Source organism: Chelonoidis abingdonii, chromosome 21 (genome assembly GCF_003597395.2).
Source record: "Chelonoidis abingdonii isolate Lonesome George chromosome 21, CheloAbing_2.0, whole genome shotgun sequence".
Lineage (NCBI taxonomy): Eukaryota > Metazoa > Chordata > Testudines > Testudinidae > Chelonoidis > Chelonoidis abingdonii.
Genome location: NC_133789.1, coordinates 6932481 through 6952425, shown reverse-complemented (window position 1 = coordinate 6952425; position 19945 = coordinate 6932481). Strand labels below are relative to the sequence as shown.

At 41.1% G+C, this 19945-nt stretch overlaps 1 protein-coding gene across 9 annotated transcripts in view; it reads left to right on the top strand.

Annotated features, from left to right (window-relative positions):
* Positions 1-19945, top strand: part of SPOP (speckle type BTB/POZ protein) — a 32772-nt gene that overhangs the window by 501 nt on the left and 12326 nt on the right. The window contains exons 2-6 of one of the 9 annotated variants that reach the window (XM_075059618.1): positions 305-456; positions 3957-4028; positions 18405-18548; positions 19150-19271; positions 19793-19944. In XM_075059618.1, coding sequence (XP_074915719.1) covers positions 18471-18548; positions 19150-19271; positions 19793-19944 — 352 coding nt within the window. In that variant the 5' untranslated portion in view covers positions 305-456; positions 3957-4028; positions 18405-18470. Of the gene's footprint in view, positions 1-182; positions 276-304; positions 457-3956; positions 4029-18400; positions 18549-19149; positions 19272-19792; position 19945 lie in introns of those variants that run through there. The other 8 variants (XM_032791494.2, XM_032791495.2, XM_032791493.2 and 5 more) reach the window with 8 other exon arrangements.

Below are 19945 nucleotides of genomic sequence, written 5' to 3'. Positions count from 1 at the left end.
CAGTGGGCGTTGGGAAGGCGCGTGTGCAGCAACAGGAGGCATCTGGTAGAATCCGAGATGAGGCAGTGTGCGCGCGCAGCCTCTATTAGGATGCCGGAGGAGGAACAGTCAGGATATCACGCAGGCGCACCTTGAAGGGAAGAGCCAGGAGCAGCAACATCCTGCTGCTTCGTGTGCTCAGCGCCTGCGCAGAACGTCACTGCAGGGACCTGCGGAATAAGGATCCTCTACACCTGCGCAGGGAGACTTGGAGAAGGGAGACATGCTGCCAAATAGTGAGCTGCCTCTGTTTGTATTCTCACAGGGGGCTGGCTGCAGAAAGTGGGATAGGAGTCCTCAGGGAGGGGCTTTAGCCTCACCTATTGCACCTGTCTGGGCCAGGGCTCCTCTGACTCGCTACCCTGCTGTAGAACAAAGCTGCCTTCAGCAATAGGGGTAACTCACTGAAGCCAAGAGGTAAGAGTCCTGGGGAAGGGGGCCAATAGTTAAGCCAGTAAGGATTATGGCGAAGGGGGAACAAGCTGTTGAATCAGCAAGGAGTGAAGTGAGGGAGAGGGGTAACCACCCACTTAAAAATAAAAAATCAGGATTGGATAGCAAGACCAGTAGTTGGGAGGGAAATAGTTCAGTCAACGAATTCGAGGTGGGAGAAGGGGGAACAAGGATTGGCATAAGGAAAGCGAGATGACCAGCAGCTAAACAAACAAAGAGAGAGTGTTGTTGGGGGTGGGGGGTGGAAATGACCAGTATTTGCTAAACTAATGAGAATTGTGAGGAAAACAGCTAAACCAGCGGGGAATATCAGTTTTTATATCAGCTTAGTACTGTATCATATAGGTATTGGTATCTCTCTTAGCAGAATGGCCCAGTTCTGGGACTGTATTAGTGCATCATCGCAGCTGATGAAGAGGCAACGAAGTTCCTTTTGCTCATGTTAAATATGTTTATAATATGAGCTGATTGCTAGATGTATTGGTATTTGTTACTGGAATATCTTGATTAAGAATGTACACTATTGCAAGTGTAAAATAATTATCTACATGGCTGTGGTCTGTGAGAAGGAAAGTGTATTTTTGTAAAAGGGAAATGTATGTCATTTGATTGTGTCTTCACATTTCTCTTACCAGACTGTGTTAGATGATGTTTGGATCAGAAAAATCACATCACATCATGGTTTATGAAAAGGAATGACTTTTTTGTAAACGAATGTTTGCTGGTTTCTTTGTGTTGTCGGTCTGATGGCTTGCCATAAGAAGTGTGACTAATTATCATTAGTGCTGCAGATTTGTCACAGCATTTTTTTAAATCAAAAATCACACTGCAGTCACAGTAAATCTCGTGTAGCGTTATGGGTTTAGAAGGAAATGGTGTATAAAGTCACAGTGTGAGGAGATCAGGTCCTGTCCCTGGGTGAGGAGGTCCTTGGGGTAACGGAGGAGGGGAGACAGGTGGTTTTCAGAGCGAACTGAACCTGCACTCAGCCCTCAGCAATGGCTTTTGTCCTGCAGGACTGACCCAGCTGTCTGCTCCAGCCCTTTGGCTCTTGCCACATTGTGCAGACGGGTTGCCCCCCCATAACATGTTGCCCCCACTCTTCCTGGCCCTGGTGCTGCCGGATCACTTGCCCCAAGGTATGGCAGTAAACATAGTCAGGCCGTGGTCCAGGGTTAATCAAAGACACAAAGAAAAGTCACCGACGAACAGAAAAATCAAAGCATCTCTGACAGACCTGCAGCCCTAATTATCAATATTCATGATCAAATGCTTTATGAAAAAAAATAGTTTCCTCTGGAAAAGTCAAGAACAGTTATGGGAGACTTGATTCTTTGCTGGTAGATACACCTCTACCCTGATATAACGCTGTCCTCAGGAGCCAAAAAATCTTACCGCGTTATAGGTGAAACCGTGTTATATCGAACTTGCTTTGATCTTCTGGAGTGTGCACACACATACACACCCCGGAGCGCTGCTTGACTGCATTATAGCCGAATTCTCGTTATATCGGGGAGAGGGGTGTGTGTGTATATATAATTTATTTATTTTTTTTACCAGAGTGCTAGGCCTGAAATGGCTTGGTTTGATGATGTCACTTGCATCGTGGTTTATGGAATGAAGAGATGTGGCTATGTTTGGGGTTTTTTTTAATCACTAGTATATCTAGAGGCCTCAAACTTTGGCAGTGTCAATGCATCACTGACAGCCTGTTACTAAATCAGAAATGGACAGTAATAAAAAACAGGCACACAGTATAAGCCTCAGTAACTACTGTAAAATCTGATGTATGGACTTCAAGGACACTTACTCCTTATTCTGATAAAATAAATCAACTTTTATAAACCACATATTTTACTCTTTGATTGGTATTTCTATTATCAAGGTGGTGGCGTACTTTTTAAAGCCATAATAGAAAGTTACAAGATGACTTTGACACCTTTTTTTTTTTTTATTTATTACAGTTATAGTAAATTTCTTAGGAACGTGCTCGGTCATTTTATGTGTGCTCAGTATAGTCAGCAGTAGCCTGCTTCTATAGCTGGAGCTTTGTGTAGGATGTCATTGTACTTATGTAATGGAACTTCATCTTCAAATTGTGGTGGGTACTGTAGTTGGGACACTTTTGTTTTGAAAGTGTCCACGAGTGGTACCATCCTGATCCTACATGTTACGATTGGGCAGTGTCATCAATGGGAACATTTACAAAAAAGGCCCACTAGTTCAGTTGAACAGGTGTTAGAACTGGTCCATGATCTAATGTATATAAGACTCTGGCCACTAGAGCCTTTTTTTTTTTTTTTTTTTTTTTTTTTTTTACTGCTGTGTCAGTTAGACGTACTGAAAAGTAAAAACAGTTCCAGCTACCAGAACCATCCCTAGATTCGAGTTCCATCAGGTCAACTGAACCAGTGTTAGCACTATCAGAATTTTTTGGGTGATAGGGATGGGAATGTACATTTCTGAGGCATAGCCTGGACTTTAAATGTACAGTGTTAGATTTGTTGTGGGCTGTGTGTCTGTCCTCTATTAATTTTCTAGATCCAAATACAGTATACAATTGGAGGGACTTAACAGCTTTGTTTTTGGTATTCACCTTTCTGTTTAGTATTTGGCTCATGTGACTTGCCATTCCACTGCCTCACACATGTTCTCAACCTGTACACTTCAAAGTATCTGGTTCAGTTCTTCTTGGGTGTTTTATTTCTGTAAAAGTTTTACCCAGAGATAGCAAAAGATATATTTATTGAACTAATAAGAAACAGTGTTAATCTTTGATTGGAAGAGTGATAGAAGACTCAAAATGGCTAGGGTCAAATTGGTGTGTTTGGAAATGTGTGCTGATGAACATCTGCATAGGTTTCTCTCCTCTCCCTCCCCCCCTCGCCTTTCAGCTTAGTTCTCTGCACAATTGAAGGGTTACGTAAGATCCTGCTGTAATGCTCCAGCCTCTGATTACTGCTGCTTGCTATTCAGCATGAAAAGGGAATCAAACAGAATTTTTTTATTTATAATAGAAATGATTTATATATTCAGTTTCTGATGCATTGCTTGCTTCCTCACTACTAATTCAGAATCTTGCAGGATGCTACTGGGTTCTAGCATGAACAAGACACTTATTAATGCATCATGTACCCCAAATTCTAAAGACACATGACAATGAAGAAGGATAACATACAATTAAAAATGCTCAAGTCTGGGTTTAAAATATGTCTTTGTTTATGAGGCAATTTTAGCCTTCTATTTCAGAAACTATCTCCAGAGATTTAGCAGAGGTTGTCTCCTCTTCTTGGTTTCACATTGTTACTGCTGGCCCTGTACTGAACTCTGTTGGGATTGGAGGTGGAAGAAAGAGGTGTTCTGTAAACCTATCTTTCTGTACTGGTGATATGACTAATATTCGAGAAAATAAATAGCAGACACTGAATATGCCATTTACTTTATTTATTTTTACAAATTTCTAGGACAAAAAAGATGCAGAACCACTGACTGTGTAGCAAATGCCCAGGAAAGACTTGGGAGTTCATTTTTGCGCTGTGAGTAAATTCTGTTGCTGATTACAGGAGTTGCATAGCTGCATTCTGTGTGGTAGAGCTGGTCTTGCAGCTTTGGGAGTGCTGGATTAATAAAGAAGCTAGCAGCACAGAGGGAATTAAACATTCCAACAATAACCTTTAACTGGACATATTTTTCTAGCTACTACTTTGGAAGAGACTAACAAAATATTGCTAGCTGCAGTGGTGCCTACCACTGTAGGAACAAGTACTAGAATTGCTATACTCTTCTGTAGACATTAGTATTATCACTTCTTAGCCTGTAATGTATATCCTATTCTGTTCATTACACAGTACGGTTATACTACTTCAGATTGCATTAATAATAAACCCAGTGTGTACATTGTTGATGTTGACTATCTTTTTTTTGGTACAGAAAAGGTTGAATTAATTTATCCTACTGTATTTGACATGGTCCATCTAAAGCAATTTCCAGTGCTCTTTTTACAAAGCTCTAGCTTTCTCTAACAACAAAAAATCCTTGTATGCAAACATGGGGAAAATGGACTACAGAATAAAAGCAGAATATTTACACTTAAAAATAGCTGGTGAACATGCTCACTAGTTACTACTACAACCATTTAAAATATTTTGGAATCTCATTATTCATTAAATTGCACTCTGTCTGAAATATGGTAGAATCTGAAAAAGATTTAATTCTTGCAACTGTTACACTTTCAGGAGCCTCATAGCTCAAATGTCATCAGAGGTATAAGTCTATTTAAATTATGACATGGACTTTGAAATTATGGTATACTTAAAAAAGACATTGAGTTTGGGTCACTCTGACCCCATCACACATTCTTCTCTGTTGGTGTTGATGCAGCTAAAATTGACAGCTGTACTGCTAGAGGGTCAGACCTTTCTGAAAATCTACAACAGATGTCTGTTGTCAAATCTGAGACAACCCCGCCACTGGCAACATCTACACCAGTGGTTCTCAACCTGCAGGCCGCATGTGGCCCAATCTCACAGCTACGGCCCATATGACATCCTCAGTGCCATACAGGTAGTACAGGGATCGGCAACCTTTGGCACATGGCCTGTCAGGGAAATCCGCTGGCTGGCTGAGACGGTTTGTTTACTTGCAGCATCCACAGGTTCTGCTGATCACAGCTCCTGCTAGCCATGGTTCACCTTAGAACTTAAGAATGGCCGTACTGGGTCAGACCAAACATTCATCTAGCCCAGTATCCTGTCTACGGACAGTGGTCAATGCCAAGTGGCCCAGAGGGAGTGAACTTAACAGGTAATGATCAAGTGATCGCTCTCCTGCCATCCATCTCCACCCTCTGACAAACAGAGGCTAGGGACACCATTCCTTACCCATCCTGGCTAATAACCATTAATGGACTTAACCTCCATGAATTTATCCAGGTCGTCTCTTTTAAATTCTGTTAGTCCCAGCTTCACAATCTTCTCAGGCAAGGTTCACAGGTTGACTGTGCGCTGTTGTGAAGAAGAACTTCCTTTTATTTGTTTTAACTTTTGCCCATTAATTTCCAGCATATCCCTCGGCACACGCATTCCCGCAGCCCCATTAGCCTGGAATGGTGAACCGTGACCGTGGAGCTGCGATTTGGCCGAACCTGCATATGCTGCAGGTAAACAAACGTCCTGGCTCACAAAAGATTTGCCACTGCACATATAGTCATTCCTGAGGTGTATTATATTTGTATGGATGCGACCTCATAACCCATAGACAGCTGGATATGTGCCATATTGGTTATTAGGCGAGAACCACTGATCTACACAATAAACAGGCTCTTACAGGTAAGTGAGGTAGAGTAGTGAAACAGTGTGCTGTAATGTAATGTCTTTAGACATGCACTTGTCATTTAAACATGAGACCATTTATCTTCCAGCAGAGTCAGAGAGATATGGAAGAGTTTGACTATCTTAGAAACAAAAATATAACAACAAGTTAACTGTAAACCAGTAGATTTTGAGCTAGGCCCCTCCCTCCTTTGAGTTACAGTTTAGGCTGAATCCCCTCTCAACCAGCCAACAACAGGAACATGTAAGGCTGGGTGGCTCATGAGGTGAGTTGGGGGTGAGTTGGTGCTCCTTTCCCAAGCCTCCAGTGGACCACGCCGCACCAGTTTGGCAACTCTTACCTAAGTCAAACTGAAGAAGAGAACCACTTGTTGGGTAATGTTGCTATTCTAGGGTCTGTCTCTTCAGTTTTCAGGTTGCTATTACATGACACACTAGTCTTCATGTTTTTCACCACCTAAGCCTTCACTGTGTATATAAGTGTCAGACCTCAAGCAGTAGTGCATAATAATTGAATCATATCAATCAGTCAGGTAAAGGGATTTTTAGATTCATTGTGGAGTGTTTACAAAAATCTTAAACTTATTGCAGTTTTTAGTTTGTATTTGCCTGCCATTTTCACACTAGCGATTAAGTGTCCTTCTTTGAGATATCTTCCACTTGGCAGAGTCTTGTCTACCTTTTCTAGGTATGGAGGAGCATGGTCCATGCAAGGTTTGGAAGTTCAAAGATTTGGCTGAATCTTGTTACAGTTACTAACTGCCTTTAGATATTGTGCTCTCCTTCAGGCATTGCAGTGCATTTGTATGCAAAAAATTTCCACTCAGAATGAAATTGACATCCATTCAATTTATGTACCTTTAGAATTAAGCAAGAAAAATAAATTACAGTTAAAGTAAGTTCTGAATAAAATAAATAAAGCTTTTAAAGTTAACTTTATTTTAGTGACTGCTCTCCTTTTGAATGGAATGTTCAAATTATTTTGGACCATTTATGATGGACTTGCTCACTGTTGTCAAGAGAGCAGAAAAAGGGTTACAAGTCCTGCTGCAACTGAGACTTGTCTTTTAGCCTGTGTCTACCTGATGTTCACAGTTGTACTATCTTAGTCTCTGTTGTTGCGTGTGTGTGTGTTGCAGACATCTGGTGCTCATTTATATACTGGCAACATGGCTATATAACATTGGGACTCAGTGGGTGTGAAGAGAAGTAGGAAGATGACATTAAGCTGACCATAGCAAGTGTGAAAATCATCGAGACGGTGGGAGTATAGCAGCCTATATAAGAAAAGCCCCAATGCTGGGGGCTTGTAAAAAATACTTTTTTTTTTTTTTTTTTTTTTTTTTTTTTTTTTTTTTTTTTAGCAAACGGGCATACTTAAGATTCATTGTGTAAGAAAGCAAGGCTACTGATTTGAAGTAAATTCAGGAGGTTTTGAAGTGGAAAGCACTGGCCAATTTGATTTTTTTTTCTATCTTTGTGTCTGATAAGGTCATATATTTAAAAAATACATGCAACCTGGGAGGGTGCGCCACCCCCTCCATTAGAGAGGAACTCTTATGTCCTGTAAAGCAGAAGGGCCAACAAAGTGCGAGCTGATAGCAAATTGCAGAACTCTGACAAGCATAATTTTCAATCCCTGAAAAGCTTTGAATGCTTTTGATTAACATGACATTGGGGGGGTTTCAATGGCAGGAGTTTGTTGGGCTGATGTGTGGCTGAACGTGATGATCTTGCACGAGTATAAGGTTTTGGAACAATATGCTGGAACCAGCAGAAGAGGGTGCTGCTACCAGTATGTTTCCAGGTTAAGAAGCCTCCCTACCACCTTGGGGAATATTGTGGTAAAAATATGTTCTGTGGGAAATGAGTATCCTGGGCAATTTATGGACTTATACCTTTATTAACAAGTTTTTTGTTATAAGCTTATATGTAACATCTAAGTAATGAATGTGTGTACTCTGTTAAAAAGATTCAAGTGGATGAGAGTAGAAGAAAAGGCAAATATCTGGTAAAAACAAAATAGTGAGTTAGCCACTGAAATTCTTTAATGTTAGTGTTGAAACTTTTTTTAAATTGTGCACTATTCTTTAGGTTTTGATTTCTTTTTACTTATTTATTTGTGAGAGTAATGATTATGGTTTTTACTTCCTGCTACAGTTTAGCCCAACAAAGCAAATATCTTCTAAGTTGAGATTTCATCCTTCACTGTGCCTTCTTGTTCTTAGGTATAGAAGAGAAGCTCACAAGATTAGTGATGATAAATTATGTTCTGGTCAGAACTTCCTCCATTCTGGTTTATACCTAGAATGCCTGAATTTTACATTAATAATGTTCTTTGTATGTTTTCACTGGCTTTGGGCATTGCAGTTTTGCTATATGTTTGATCTTATTGGTCGTTAAAGGCTTTTGTATTTTTTTGGGGGGGTGGGGGGTTCTTGTGGCTTGGATCCCAAATATGATTTCTACTTTTTTCTGATTGACCTCAGTTAAGGGTATATGTCACTTCCCCAAGATAAGGACTCAGTATTTTAATTCAGGTTTACTGGAATTCTTCTGGGAACCTGATGTCTCATTCACTATTAATTTTAGTAGAATGTTTCTCCAGTTTTTTAATCTCATTCTTTTTCATATGGTTTTTCGCGTTTTAATAGTGCTACCATTTGATAATATTAACTTCTGTCTCCTTACTATATAAAACGAGACTGTTGCTTCTCTACTTCTAGCTGAAGGAGCCATTGACTGTATGATTTTCCTGGTCTTGGTTGTCCTGTGTTGTAGCACAAAATGGTTTCAAGAGATGTATTGGACATGGGTTACTTAAAAACATGTACATATTCTTTATTGAACTAATACATAATCAAATGCTGTAATGTTTTGGACCAGTATGAGTCATTCCTGTGCTAGGTTTCAGAGTGGTAGACGTGTTGGTCTGTATCGGAAAAAACAACGAGGAGTCCTTGTGGCACCTTTAGAGACTAACAAATTTATTTGGGCATAGCTTTCATGGGCTAAAACCCACTTCATGAGACGTATGGAGTGAAAAATACAATAAGCAGTGTGTGTGTGTGTATATAAAATAGTATTACAGCACATGAAAAGATGAGTGTTGCCTTACCAAGTGGGGGATCAGTGCTAACGAGGCCAATTTCCAGCAGTTGACAAGAAGGTGTGAGTATCAGAGGGAAAATTACTTTTTGTCGTGACCCATCCACTCCAGTCTTTATTCAGACCTAATTTGATGGTGTCCAGATTGCAAATTAATTCCAGTTCTGCAGTTTCTCATTGAAGTCTGTTTTTGAAGGTTTTTTTGGTTGAAGAATTGCAACTTTTAAGTCTGTTATTCAGTGTCCAGGGAGATTGAAGTGCTCTCCTACTGGTTTTTTTAATGTTACAATCCTTGATATCTGATTTGTCCATCCATTCTTTTGCATGGAGACTGTCCGATTTGGGCAGTTTACATGGCAAAGGGGCATTGCTGGCACATGATGGCATATATCACATTGGTAGATATGCCGGTGAACGAGCCCCTGATGGTGTAGCTAATGTGGTTAGGTCCTATGATGAATAGATATGTAGACAGAGTTAGCAAAGGGTTTGTTGCAGGGATTGGTTCCTGGGTTAGTGTTTTTGTTGCGTGGATCTACAACCTATCCTGAAGGACTATCTCTTACTCTCACAGATCTTAGGAGACAGGTCAGTCCTTGCTTACAGACAGCCTCCCACAACCTGAAGCAAATAAACACCACACAACAAGAACACACAGCAGCTCTGGTCCCTCCTCTTAAAGGAAAAGTGGTGCCTTCTGTTCTGTTTCCCTGCTCTTTTCTGGCCCTTCTGCAAAAGAGGATAAGTTCCTGCATCCCTACTGAAAAACAGCAAGTGGCTCAAATGCCATTCTGCTCTTTTCTTCCTCCCATCTATCAAGGGCGTTGAGGGCTTCCCGAGTCCAACTCTTCCCACTCACCTGGGTTTTTCAAACTCTTAGTTAGCTAAGATTTACCCAATCGTCAGTCTAGTTATTGAAAAGCACTCAAACAGTATAATCCAGATCCCCACATCACTTCTTTAAAATGGATATTCATTTTATTTTGAACAAATGTGATGAAGAAACCACAATTTTTTTTTGTTTTGTTCCATGACTGATCACATTTCCTAGTTCCAGACTTAAAAGCTGTGATAAAATTAGTTTTGTGGACTGTTCTATTTTTCTACCACTTCATGCAGTTATCTTGTGTGGCCCTTGTTTGAGAGAAGATTTGAGCTCCTGCAGATTGTTTTGCAAACACTTGCAAGGATATTTCTCTAGTTTGTACTCTAATAATATTGGTTTTGTCAGATGTTGATCAGCTCTGCCTGAAGCCTGCTTAAATAGAAGATGTATTGAAAACTAATAGAAGGAAAGCAGCAGCAATCAGTTTGCTAATTAGTCTTTTTCTAAATATTATAGAGACTTATTCTGCCTAACATCAGTAGGCTTCTGAAAATTCCTTTGTTAGTAGAGTTCACTAGATCTCAAAGTTATGATGTTGCGGGTGAAACAAGTGGCTTTAAAATTACCCCTGTCTCTTTGCAAAATTATTGTCCAGAGAAAAAAGTTTATAACTGAATTATTAACTTCTAAATGAGGTTGCCATTGGAAACATTGTCTGTACTACATATGACTTAACACACAATTTTAGGGGAGTGGTAGAACAGTGGTGTATCAGAAGGTAAACATCAAATTCTCTTAATATGTAGCTTTAGTCTATCTCAGTTGTATCTGAGCACCTCTCAAGCATTTAAAAAGAAAATAAACTATCTTCCTATTCCGTGGGGAAAATAGTTCAGTTAATTTATGACTTTCTATTTTGTGTGTGGGAAAAATTCAAGGGAAAGCCACGTCAAAGAAATTAGTTTTAAGTTGAGTTCTACAAATGGTAAGGTTCGTGGTCATTCTTCTGCTGGAGTAAGTTCATATAGCTCAGCCCCTGTAAATTCTGTCTCCAATACTCATTTGCAAGCCTCCACTCCACTGTTGTAAAATGTAGCTATTGGGAGAGGTGATTTCTTGGGTAACAGAAGCCAATCCCAGGGAGGGCATTGAATGTTGGGACAGAGACCTTGAACTGGACTCTTAACTGGAAGCCCATGCAGAGGGCAGAGCTGTGGGGGGATCTGTTAACAGTGAGTTGTGTTCTCATTTTGGACCATTGGATTTTTTTTATGGTGTTTTGCTTCATTCCTAGATATCGCTTTTAATACTGTATTCCGAAGATCTTGAATGCATGCTGCATCATCGCCAAGTCTGTGTGTGATTAGAAGTGATGCACTTGTCTAGCCCTCTGCAACAAGTAGCATAAAGCAAACCAGAAAAAGCCCAAGGTTGTGACTCAATTTAACAACTTGAGAACAAAAGCCCTTCCTGGCAGGATTGTTATATAAGGAGGCAGGTTCCTTCGTCCTACCATCGGTCTCCTCAGTCTTGCGTTAGTTTAGCTTTAGTCATCTGCTGTTCGCCCAGTGGTGATTTTTAGTTAAACAGCTGTGGTGCTGTTTTGTTTGATGTAAAGGAGATATGGAATTTTAGGCTTGGCTGCATACTGCTGGCACTCCAGCCTATGGTGCCTCACCAGTTCAAATGAATTCATGTGAATTTTGACAATTGAGCCTTTTGGGACTCTATAGATGGGTGCTTTGAAGGAAGAGAAGCAATTAATAGAAAAGCTTAAACTTCTTTTAGAAGTTAATTTGACATTCTTAAACTAAGTTTTTAAAGGTAGAAAGTTAGCAAATGAAAGCATAATGGGTTGCCAGTCTTTAGGGCTTTCCAAGGAAACCCACATGTTTGGGTTCTGTCTTGATATTCTGGTAAATTGATCCTCTTTCCCTTCCTATGCTCTCTCAATAAAGAAAAAATTCTGTGTGTCCAGACTAAGTGGTGGCAATAACTTAATGCAATGTATTTAACCAAATTACATGAGCTTTGTTGCAGATTTTATTTTATGCATCTTAAAGTCACGCAGCTTCCAGACGCTCCTATTACCTCAGTAACTCAGCTGGCTAGTTGATAGAGGAGGGAAGCTTCTATTGCACACTATGCCAGGGACTATTATAGAAATGAGTTGGCATGAAGTTATTTTAAATAAATTAAAATAACAACATGGTGTCTATCCAATACTCTTAAAACATCATTAACAATACAAGTATCAGAGGGGTAGCCGTGTTAGTCTGAATCTGTAAAAGCAGCAAAGAGTTCTGTGGCACCTTCTAGACTAACAGATGAAGTGGGTATTCACCCACGAAAGCTCATGCTCCATTAACAATACAGAATAGCATGTCTGGGCAGTCGTGATTTAAGGGCGCACCTTCAACTTAATCACATCTCTGTCTGAATATTTTGGACCTGGATAACTGTAACTGAAAGAAATTAGCGCAAAAACAAACAAATTATGTAGTTTTGTTCACTCTTCCTCCTGTATACTCAGTTTCTCCCTTGATGAAAAATACTGATGTTTGTAGGGTCATTAAGTGTGTAAAGAGGAATATCATTAGCAAATGGTTCTGATTCGCTTATTCATTCAGAGAGACTATTGGACTGAGACTGGCAACCAGTTCACTGGAACCTAGAGTAACATGCAGAGGTTTTTGGTCTCTGAGAGAGCATTCATGGTTTTTTTGGTTGGTTGGTTTTTTTTAATGCAAACAGTCAACTGAATTTATTCTACATCCCAAATAGGGAGTAGTGCAGTGCATCAAGGTGGAATGAATGTTCCACAGGACACTTCTCTCCTTACTATGATGATACCACTTTTCTCATCTCTTCTCCTGCCTGTGAACATCACTATTGCCAGCCTCCAAAGATTAAAAATTGTGAGATTGACCACAAAATCATGTGTGCATGTGTTGTCTTTTGATTTTTTTTAACTCCCTCTGCCTGTACTGTGTGTGTGTGTAACAATTAGTGTTGCCTCTCTTCCAAATTTATTAGGTAGGTGATTTTTGACTCTCACTGCAGGAGCTTTCATCCCCTCATCCGCCTCTCCTTTGCCAAGAATTAAGTTTGCCCCCGACCAGCCTCCAAGTCAGTCTTGCCACCCCACCCCCGTCAGTTCAGCCTCCCAGCCTCACTGCAGCTGCTCCTGAGGTTTTTAACGCGCATCTCATCCGCCAGGCCTGAAGGGTGCTGCAGCAGGGTCCCCTCTCACCTTCCAGGTTGCGGGGGCAGCAGTTCCAGGGGCTCTTCACCCCCTTCTGCCTCTTTGCATGCTTGGTATTACAGGGAAAGAGCGAGGAGCAGCAGAGGAGCCATGTTCATTGCTTACAGGAGGGTCGGGGAGGAGTAGATGCACCTTGAACTGCCTTTTCTCCAGCTGACTCCTCTCCTGTGAGAGAATGGCTTCAGGTTGCTGTGGGGATGGGGAGAGGGAGAAAAGGAGAGTTCTTCCTACATCAGTCCTGATTGGTGGCTCTGTTCCAGTGGGTGAGAAGTTGGGGAAGTCAGCCAATCAGAGGATGTTTTTATCCTTCCCAGGCTGGGCTCAGAATCATGTTAGGGCCAGAGTTGCTCACATAGTAATGAAATGGATGCTAGCTCCAGCCAGAATCCCAACATTGGTGGAAAAAATCGCAAGAGTTGCCAGTACTGGAACACATTGGATGCAAACTCTGTATCTGTTTGCCATTTTGATTCCCAATAATTCTCCCTTGGTACTTAGTTAAGAGGAAGAGGTCTATAAGGTCTTCAGGGTTTGATCGTTACAGAATGAAAAGAAGGCTGAAGTGCAAATAAATAAATAAATAAATGGAATTATCCAGCTCCTGTTTGGCATAAATGGATCCCTCACTCTACCTTAGAAAAGGAGAACCCTCGCTGACCTGGAATGAGTTAAATTTCTGCACATCTCCATCCCCTTATTTCTCCATAATTGGCATGTTTACTTCATGGAATTTTGCACATTACTGTATTTCAGTTTTCCAGATGGAAAAGTCTCTGGTTGTTAAGATATTTTCACCTTTCTGAGCTTTATATTAGAAGGAATGATGGAGGATTCCCAGGCTATCTCCCTGCACATAAGCTGTCTTTTTTGGAGAGCACCACCTGTGTAGCTGGAGTTGTCACTGATACCCACTGCACTTACATTTTTGTTCAGATTAAACATACATGCTATTATTTTTTAACGTCCACTTTGATTGGAGATGTTTACTCACCAGAGGTGCCTTCCATGGCATTACGCACTGCTGTGAAGGGATGGGCTGCTCTGAAGGGATGGGCTCCAGGATTAAAAACAGTTCTTGGCTGTCGGGGAGAATGGATCCTCCACTTGCCTGCCTCACATTCTCCTCCTCCTCATCTTCCTTGTCAACAGTGTCCTCTTCATTGTTGTACAAAGCACCCAGGGCTCCTGAGAGGTATCGGCGGAGACTGTTGGGGTAGTAGTGGGGTCACCGCTGAGATTCGCATGCAGATCCTTATAAAAGCAGCATGTCTGTGGGGCAGAACCAGAATGACCGTTCACCTCCCTTGTCTTCTGGTATGCGTGCCGAAGCTCCTTTTATTTTCACGCAGCACTGCTGGTGTCCCCTATGCCCTGTGCATTCTTAGCATAGATGTCACCGTTTCTTCTGTTGGATAGGAGTTCTGCCTCTACAGACTTTTCTCCCCACACAGCAATAAGATCTACCACCTCCTCTGTACTCCATGCTGGAGCGCCTTTGCAGCCTTAGGTCTCCATGATCAGATGTGCTGGTGAGCTCTCCACACTGATCAAACAGGAAATGAAAATTCAGAAGTTCCTGGGGCATTAATGGGAGCAGCTGTTTCCTGTGTACCTTGCTGACCTGCAGTGGAGTTGAAAGTGCTCTCCAGAGAGGTCACAGCGGAGCGCTGTGGGATGACACCTGGAGGCCAGTTCATTCAAATTACACAATGCCATGTCTGCACTATACCCATGTCGACCTGTGGATGTCAAATCAAGCGCTATGCCTCTCATGGAGGTGGAATACAGAAGTCTAGTTTACAGGCCACTTAGATCAGCGGAAGGGACTTGGTAGTGTAGATACATATGTTATTAGATCGACTTAATGCAGCTTATGTCAACCTATGTTTGTTGTGTAGACGAGGCCTGAGAGAGTAGTGTCATCAGCCTGTAATCTGTCCAGTCCCTCCAAAACTAGTTTCAGTTGCTCTTGTAAATTTAGAACCTTGCCACAGATTTGTTGTGTGAGATATGCTATGTTTTGATCAAAGTAGTCCACATACTCAATGCATATTTCAATATACAGTTGTTCAATACAAATGTAGAGAGACAATCTTCCTGAGAATGTCATCAGTCCTTCTTTTTCAATCAACCATGAAGCTGATGGTAGTTACAGAATAATCTGAGCATCTACAGCATGCTGTAGGACTGTTAGGTGCTGGTGTTGAGAAAATAAAGCCTAAATAATTCTGAACACTCATATGTCTGAAGATTAGGTTCATTGGGTCTCTGTTGTGCTAGACACTGTACAATCGGAAGCACACAGTTATTTTCATTATGCAGTCAATTTAGTAAGTTTTTTACTGTACCTTTCTTTGTGTTCTTCAATGGCATCTTCATGAAGTTAGGCACAATATCGTATACTGTTCTTTTCACACACAATCAATACCATTTTGAAGGAATGCAAATTCTCCTATAAGAATGCTTGTAGCTGTTTTTTGATCAATCGTCTTGCATTAATGTGGATGCTATTTCTTTTACTACTTCGCTTGAAAAATCAGGCAGTGGACCTGCAAATTTCAGTCTTTCTGAAGGAGTGAATCTTGGACAAAGTGCGTTAGTTATTTATTTAAATTGCTCTTTTTGTGCCACATTGAAGATGATGCTGTTAGCATTTTTAAAAAAAAACAACTGCAACTTCCTTATGAAGTCCAAGTCACTTGCTTTTCAGTTGTAGTTGGGTTTTTAATGATATGATCAGACTGTTTTTTTTTTTTGTCATATTTTGGGTGTCAAATATGACAGACATTGCTACGCAATGAAACTAATCTTGAAGAGCTGCTGGAAGCCTGGAACAGGGACTTGAATTATTATATTGGTTGTCTTTGATTACAGCAGTGATAGTCAACATGTCTCACTTGAGGCTCATCAAACATATCCATATTTTGTTCTTCTGCTTTACTAAACAGTTTTGTTATGGCACATTTGATCTTGAATAAGCTCACTTTCTGCACTTCTTAAAATGAGCAAGAGTCCCTTTTTAAGCTTGTTACTTAACAACTCTTGACAATTTTTACATTGCAATAATTTTTTTTATTGAATACCATAGAATTCACTTATTTGCAACCTGTTGGTTCCCAGCAAAAAATGCTAATATATATCTACACATTGCCAGTAAGAGGAAAATAAATTTGCATGGCTGCAACTGGTGAAGGAAGCGGTAGGGTGTGCTTTCCCTGAATGCAGCCCTGCAGTCCTGCCTGCTACTAGTGGTTGGGATGTCCCAGCACTTCCTTCCCTGGCTGTAGCCCTGCAGATTTGGCTGCAGCTGGAAGGGAAGGCTGTGAGCAGGGCAGCAGCACGCTTCATGGGGCTGCAGCCAAGGAGGGCACATCCCAGCTCTTCTATCCCTGTCTGCAGCCCAGGAAGGAAATGCTGGGATTTCCCAAACCCAGGGCCCAAATACAAGAGCAGGATGCAGCCCAGAGAGCACAGAGAGGTACTATGTAGCCCTCTGGATCCCCAGCATCTGCTCCGCACGGAAGGCTCCAACATCTGGGCTTCAGCCCCGGTCCCTCTGTTGCCCTGCCTGCAGCCTCAGACAGGTTTGTTGGGCTGCAGCCAGGGAAAGCACATCAAAAAGTTGTGAGTTGGATACTGGCAACAGGCATGTGACTTAAGTCCGATTAACATTAGAGTCAGTTGGAAGGGATTGGTTCCCAGCACAATGTTGCTATTAGCCAGTTGTTAATAATAGGATTATTATTAAGCAGCGTCCACTGTGTAATCAGTTGCTTTTGTTTTACCACTTCCTTCAACTTCAGAGGCATTAAGTCAGATACATTCATACACTGTTTAGTAATCACTAAACACTAATCTTCGGTTCACTCTATTGACCAGCAGCTTCCATATTTACAGCAATTAGAATTAGAAACAACCGCGTAGTGAATTCAGCTATATGAAAACTGAAAAATAAAGCCAGCTTGAAATAGAACTATGGTTTCAAGTGCCCTGACTTTCTTCCGGAAGCTCATAGATCCTTGCATTTCCTACTCCCCTCTTGTGAACATTCAATAACAACTGAGTCAACAAGCAGGCCACACCCCTTCTCCGATCACTAGTACCTCCATCCCTTTTCTCTATATTTCTTGTTAGTTGTATAACTTTCTCATTGTTTTTAACAAGCATAAGAACAACCCATATGTCATTACCACTTCTCTCTTAACTTTTCAGAATAATTTCAATCTCTGAGTGAAAGCTAGATCCTATTGTTTCTAGTATTAAAAATAAAACATTGAAATACATGCGTTAATGCAAATGTTTGAGGTAATGTTTTGGTGCACTTTTTTTAATGAATCCTCCCAACTCCCTACGGTACCCCCTCCCCACAAAATAAGAGAAAATCCTAATAAAAACCTTGGGAGTGCAAAACAAGTGGGTTGTTCGTTTACAGAACAATTCTGTTGTTTTTTTTCACAACCCTGTACAGCAGCTGAGTAAATTCTGCTGACTCATTATGGTAGTTGTGGGTTGTGGACTTCGCCAGCATATAAAGTGTGTGTGTGGGGGGGGGGTGACTGTCCGTCCCTCTAAGGAAAGGGACCAGCTAAGCTTTGAGAGAAAGCTTAGGCTGAAGTTTTTTGTGATGGTGCTGTTTCAACCACCAATAAAGCTGAACCCCGTTATTGGAATAAATTTGGACTATGTACTCTGTTTCTCACACTGCCACGTATCAGTTTGGTACTGTGCCAGAAGAAAAATGAGGAGTAAATGTCATGGACCTTAACTGATAGCCTAGGAGAATAATAGGATCATAGAATATTAGGATTGGAAAAGACCTCAGGAGGTCATCTAGTCCAGATGAACAACAGTAAATGCAGGTCAAGCAGAGAGTGCCCTACTCTAGTCTAGGAATGTGGTCCATATTCTGGTTTTGTTCCTATTGAGAGTTCATATATCGAAAGCATGAGTGAATATGGTCTTCATCTCAGATTTCCCTCTTTCTAAGTGTATGTCTGCACTGCAGACAGAGGTGTAATTGCAGCTTGGGTAGACAGGCATACCCGTGCCAACCTTTTCCATCTCTGTACTGCTAAAAACAGCAGTGTAGATATGATGGCACAGGCTTCTTGGCGTGCTTGTATAGCTCACATTGGACCCTGGATATATACTAATGCTAATCCACTCTGAAGCTCATGCCACTGCATCTATGCAGCTATTTTTAATAGCGCTGATACATCTACTCAGGCTGCATTTGCACCTTAGATGCTGCATAGACACCGTAACGTGCTTCTGTCTAAAGTTGTTGAAAGGAGGAGGTGAGTGTGACTTCTTGTTTCATTTTTACTCTGAGTAAAATGTCCTGCAAGTTCTAATGGAATTGCTCTTTTCTCCGGCCAGGTAGGGTGAAGACAGCATAACTGTTTTCTTTCACTGAATTGTGAAACCCTGTTTAATCTTCAAACTGGCGATGTCAAGGGTGCCGAGTCCTCCTCCTCCGGCAGAAATGTCGAGTGGACCTGTAGCAGAAAGCTGGTGCTACACTCAGGTAAATTCACAGTGTGCTCAGATGGTCGGAGTTTACTAAGATTATACCATACAAAAAGAAGCTTGGTGATCTCAACAAATTCAGAGCCCAGGTTTTCAGAGGTAAAAGTCTAATTACCAACTAACTAAACCAATGCAACTAGGACTACATCAGATTTTAGTTACAAATATATTTATACTGCTCCATCTCTAAACTCACTGTTTTTTTCTTGTGGATCTGCCTATGAATGGAAGCAGCATGGGCTGAGTCAGGTGAGAGGGTGCAGAGGGAGGCTAATGTCACTCTATCGCCTTCCTTCCTTCCTGTCTCACTTTTATGGAACTTCCTAAGATAGACTGAAAAAGTACTGATGGTCCATTTTGGACATGCAACTATTATAGAACTAGATTTGTTTGTGCTTCCCTTGGGTTACTTTTCACATGCACGAGAGGAAGTCAGGTGCCTTGGCAGAACCCTCCATAGGTTGCTGTGTAGTGCAGACATGGGCGTGGGCAGATCTTAGATTAGTAACATAGTGATGAGGTTATTTCAGTTCTTCCCCTCTACTTGCTCATTGTGCACAGTCATGACCCTGAACTGCTTTCTTGTTTTGAATCTTCAGATTAAGGTGGTAAAGTTTTCGTACATGTGGACCATAAACAATTTCAGCTTCTGCCGGGAGGAAATGGGTGAGGTCATCAAAAGTTCAACCTTTTCATCAGGAGCCAATGATAAACTGAAATGGTAAGAAAGATTGCAGAAGATACTCACCCAACATATCCAAACTGGAGAGAGAAGTTAATGCCCTTAGCACACTGAGATACATCTAACGTATCTAAACTGCAGAGAGGTCCCGGTTCTCACGGGCACACACAACATACACTCAGGGAAAACAGAGTGTTGCCTTGGTATAGTGTTTGGGTGCATACAACATAGACAGCAGGATCTGTCTCTGTAGTTTAGGGTCTTTATACTTTGCTAATGGAGACCGTTAAGAAGTACGTAGCCCTTTCATGATTTTGAATTGATTGTCTTGTAGACAGATTCATATTTCTGGACCTACCTAAGTGCCCATATAGGATATGTAATCTAGAAGAAATATCACAGTATTCTTGTTTTGTTTACCTTAGTCAATGATCAGCGTAGCAGAACTTGTTTGCTGTACGCTTTATTGTGTAAACTTTATAATACTCTTCCATTGAAAGCTGTGAATGCCTTGCCAGAAAACTGTTCCTAACATCTCATGCAGATGTCTATTTCTACAGGTGTTTGCGTGTGAACCCTAAGGGCTTGGATGAAGAAAGTAAAGATTACCTGTCCCTTTACCTATTATTGGTTAGCTGTCCAAAGAGTGAAGTTCGTGCAAAGTTCAAATTCTCCATCCTCAATGCTAAAGGAGAAGAAACAAAAGCAATGGG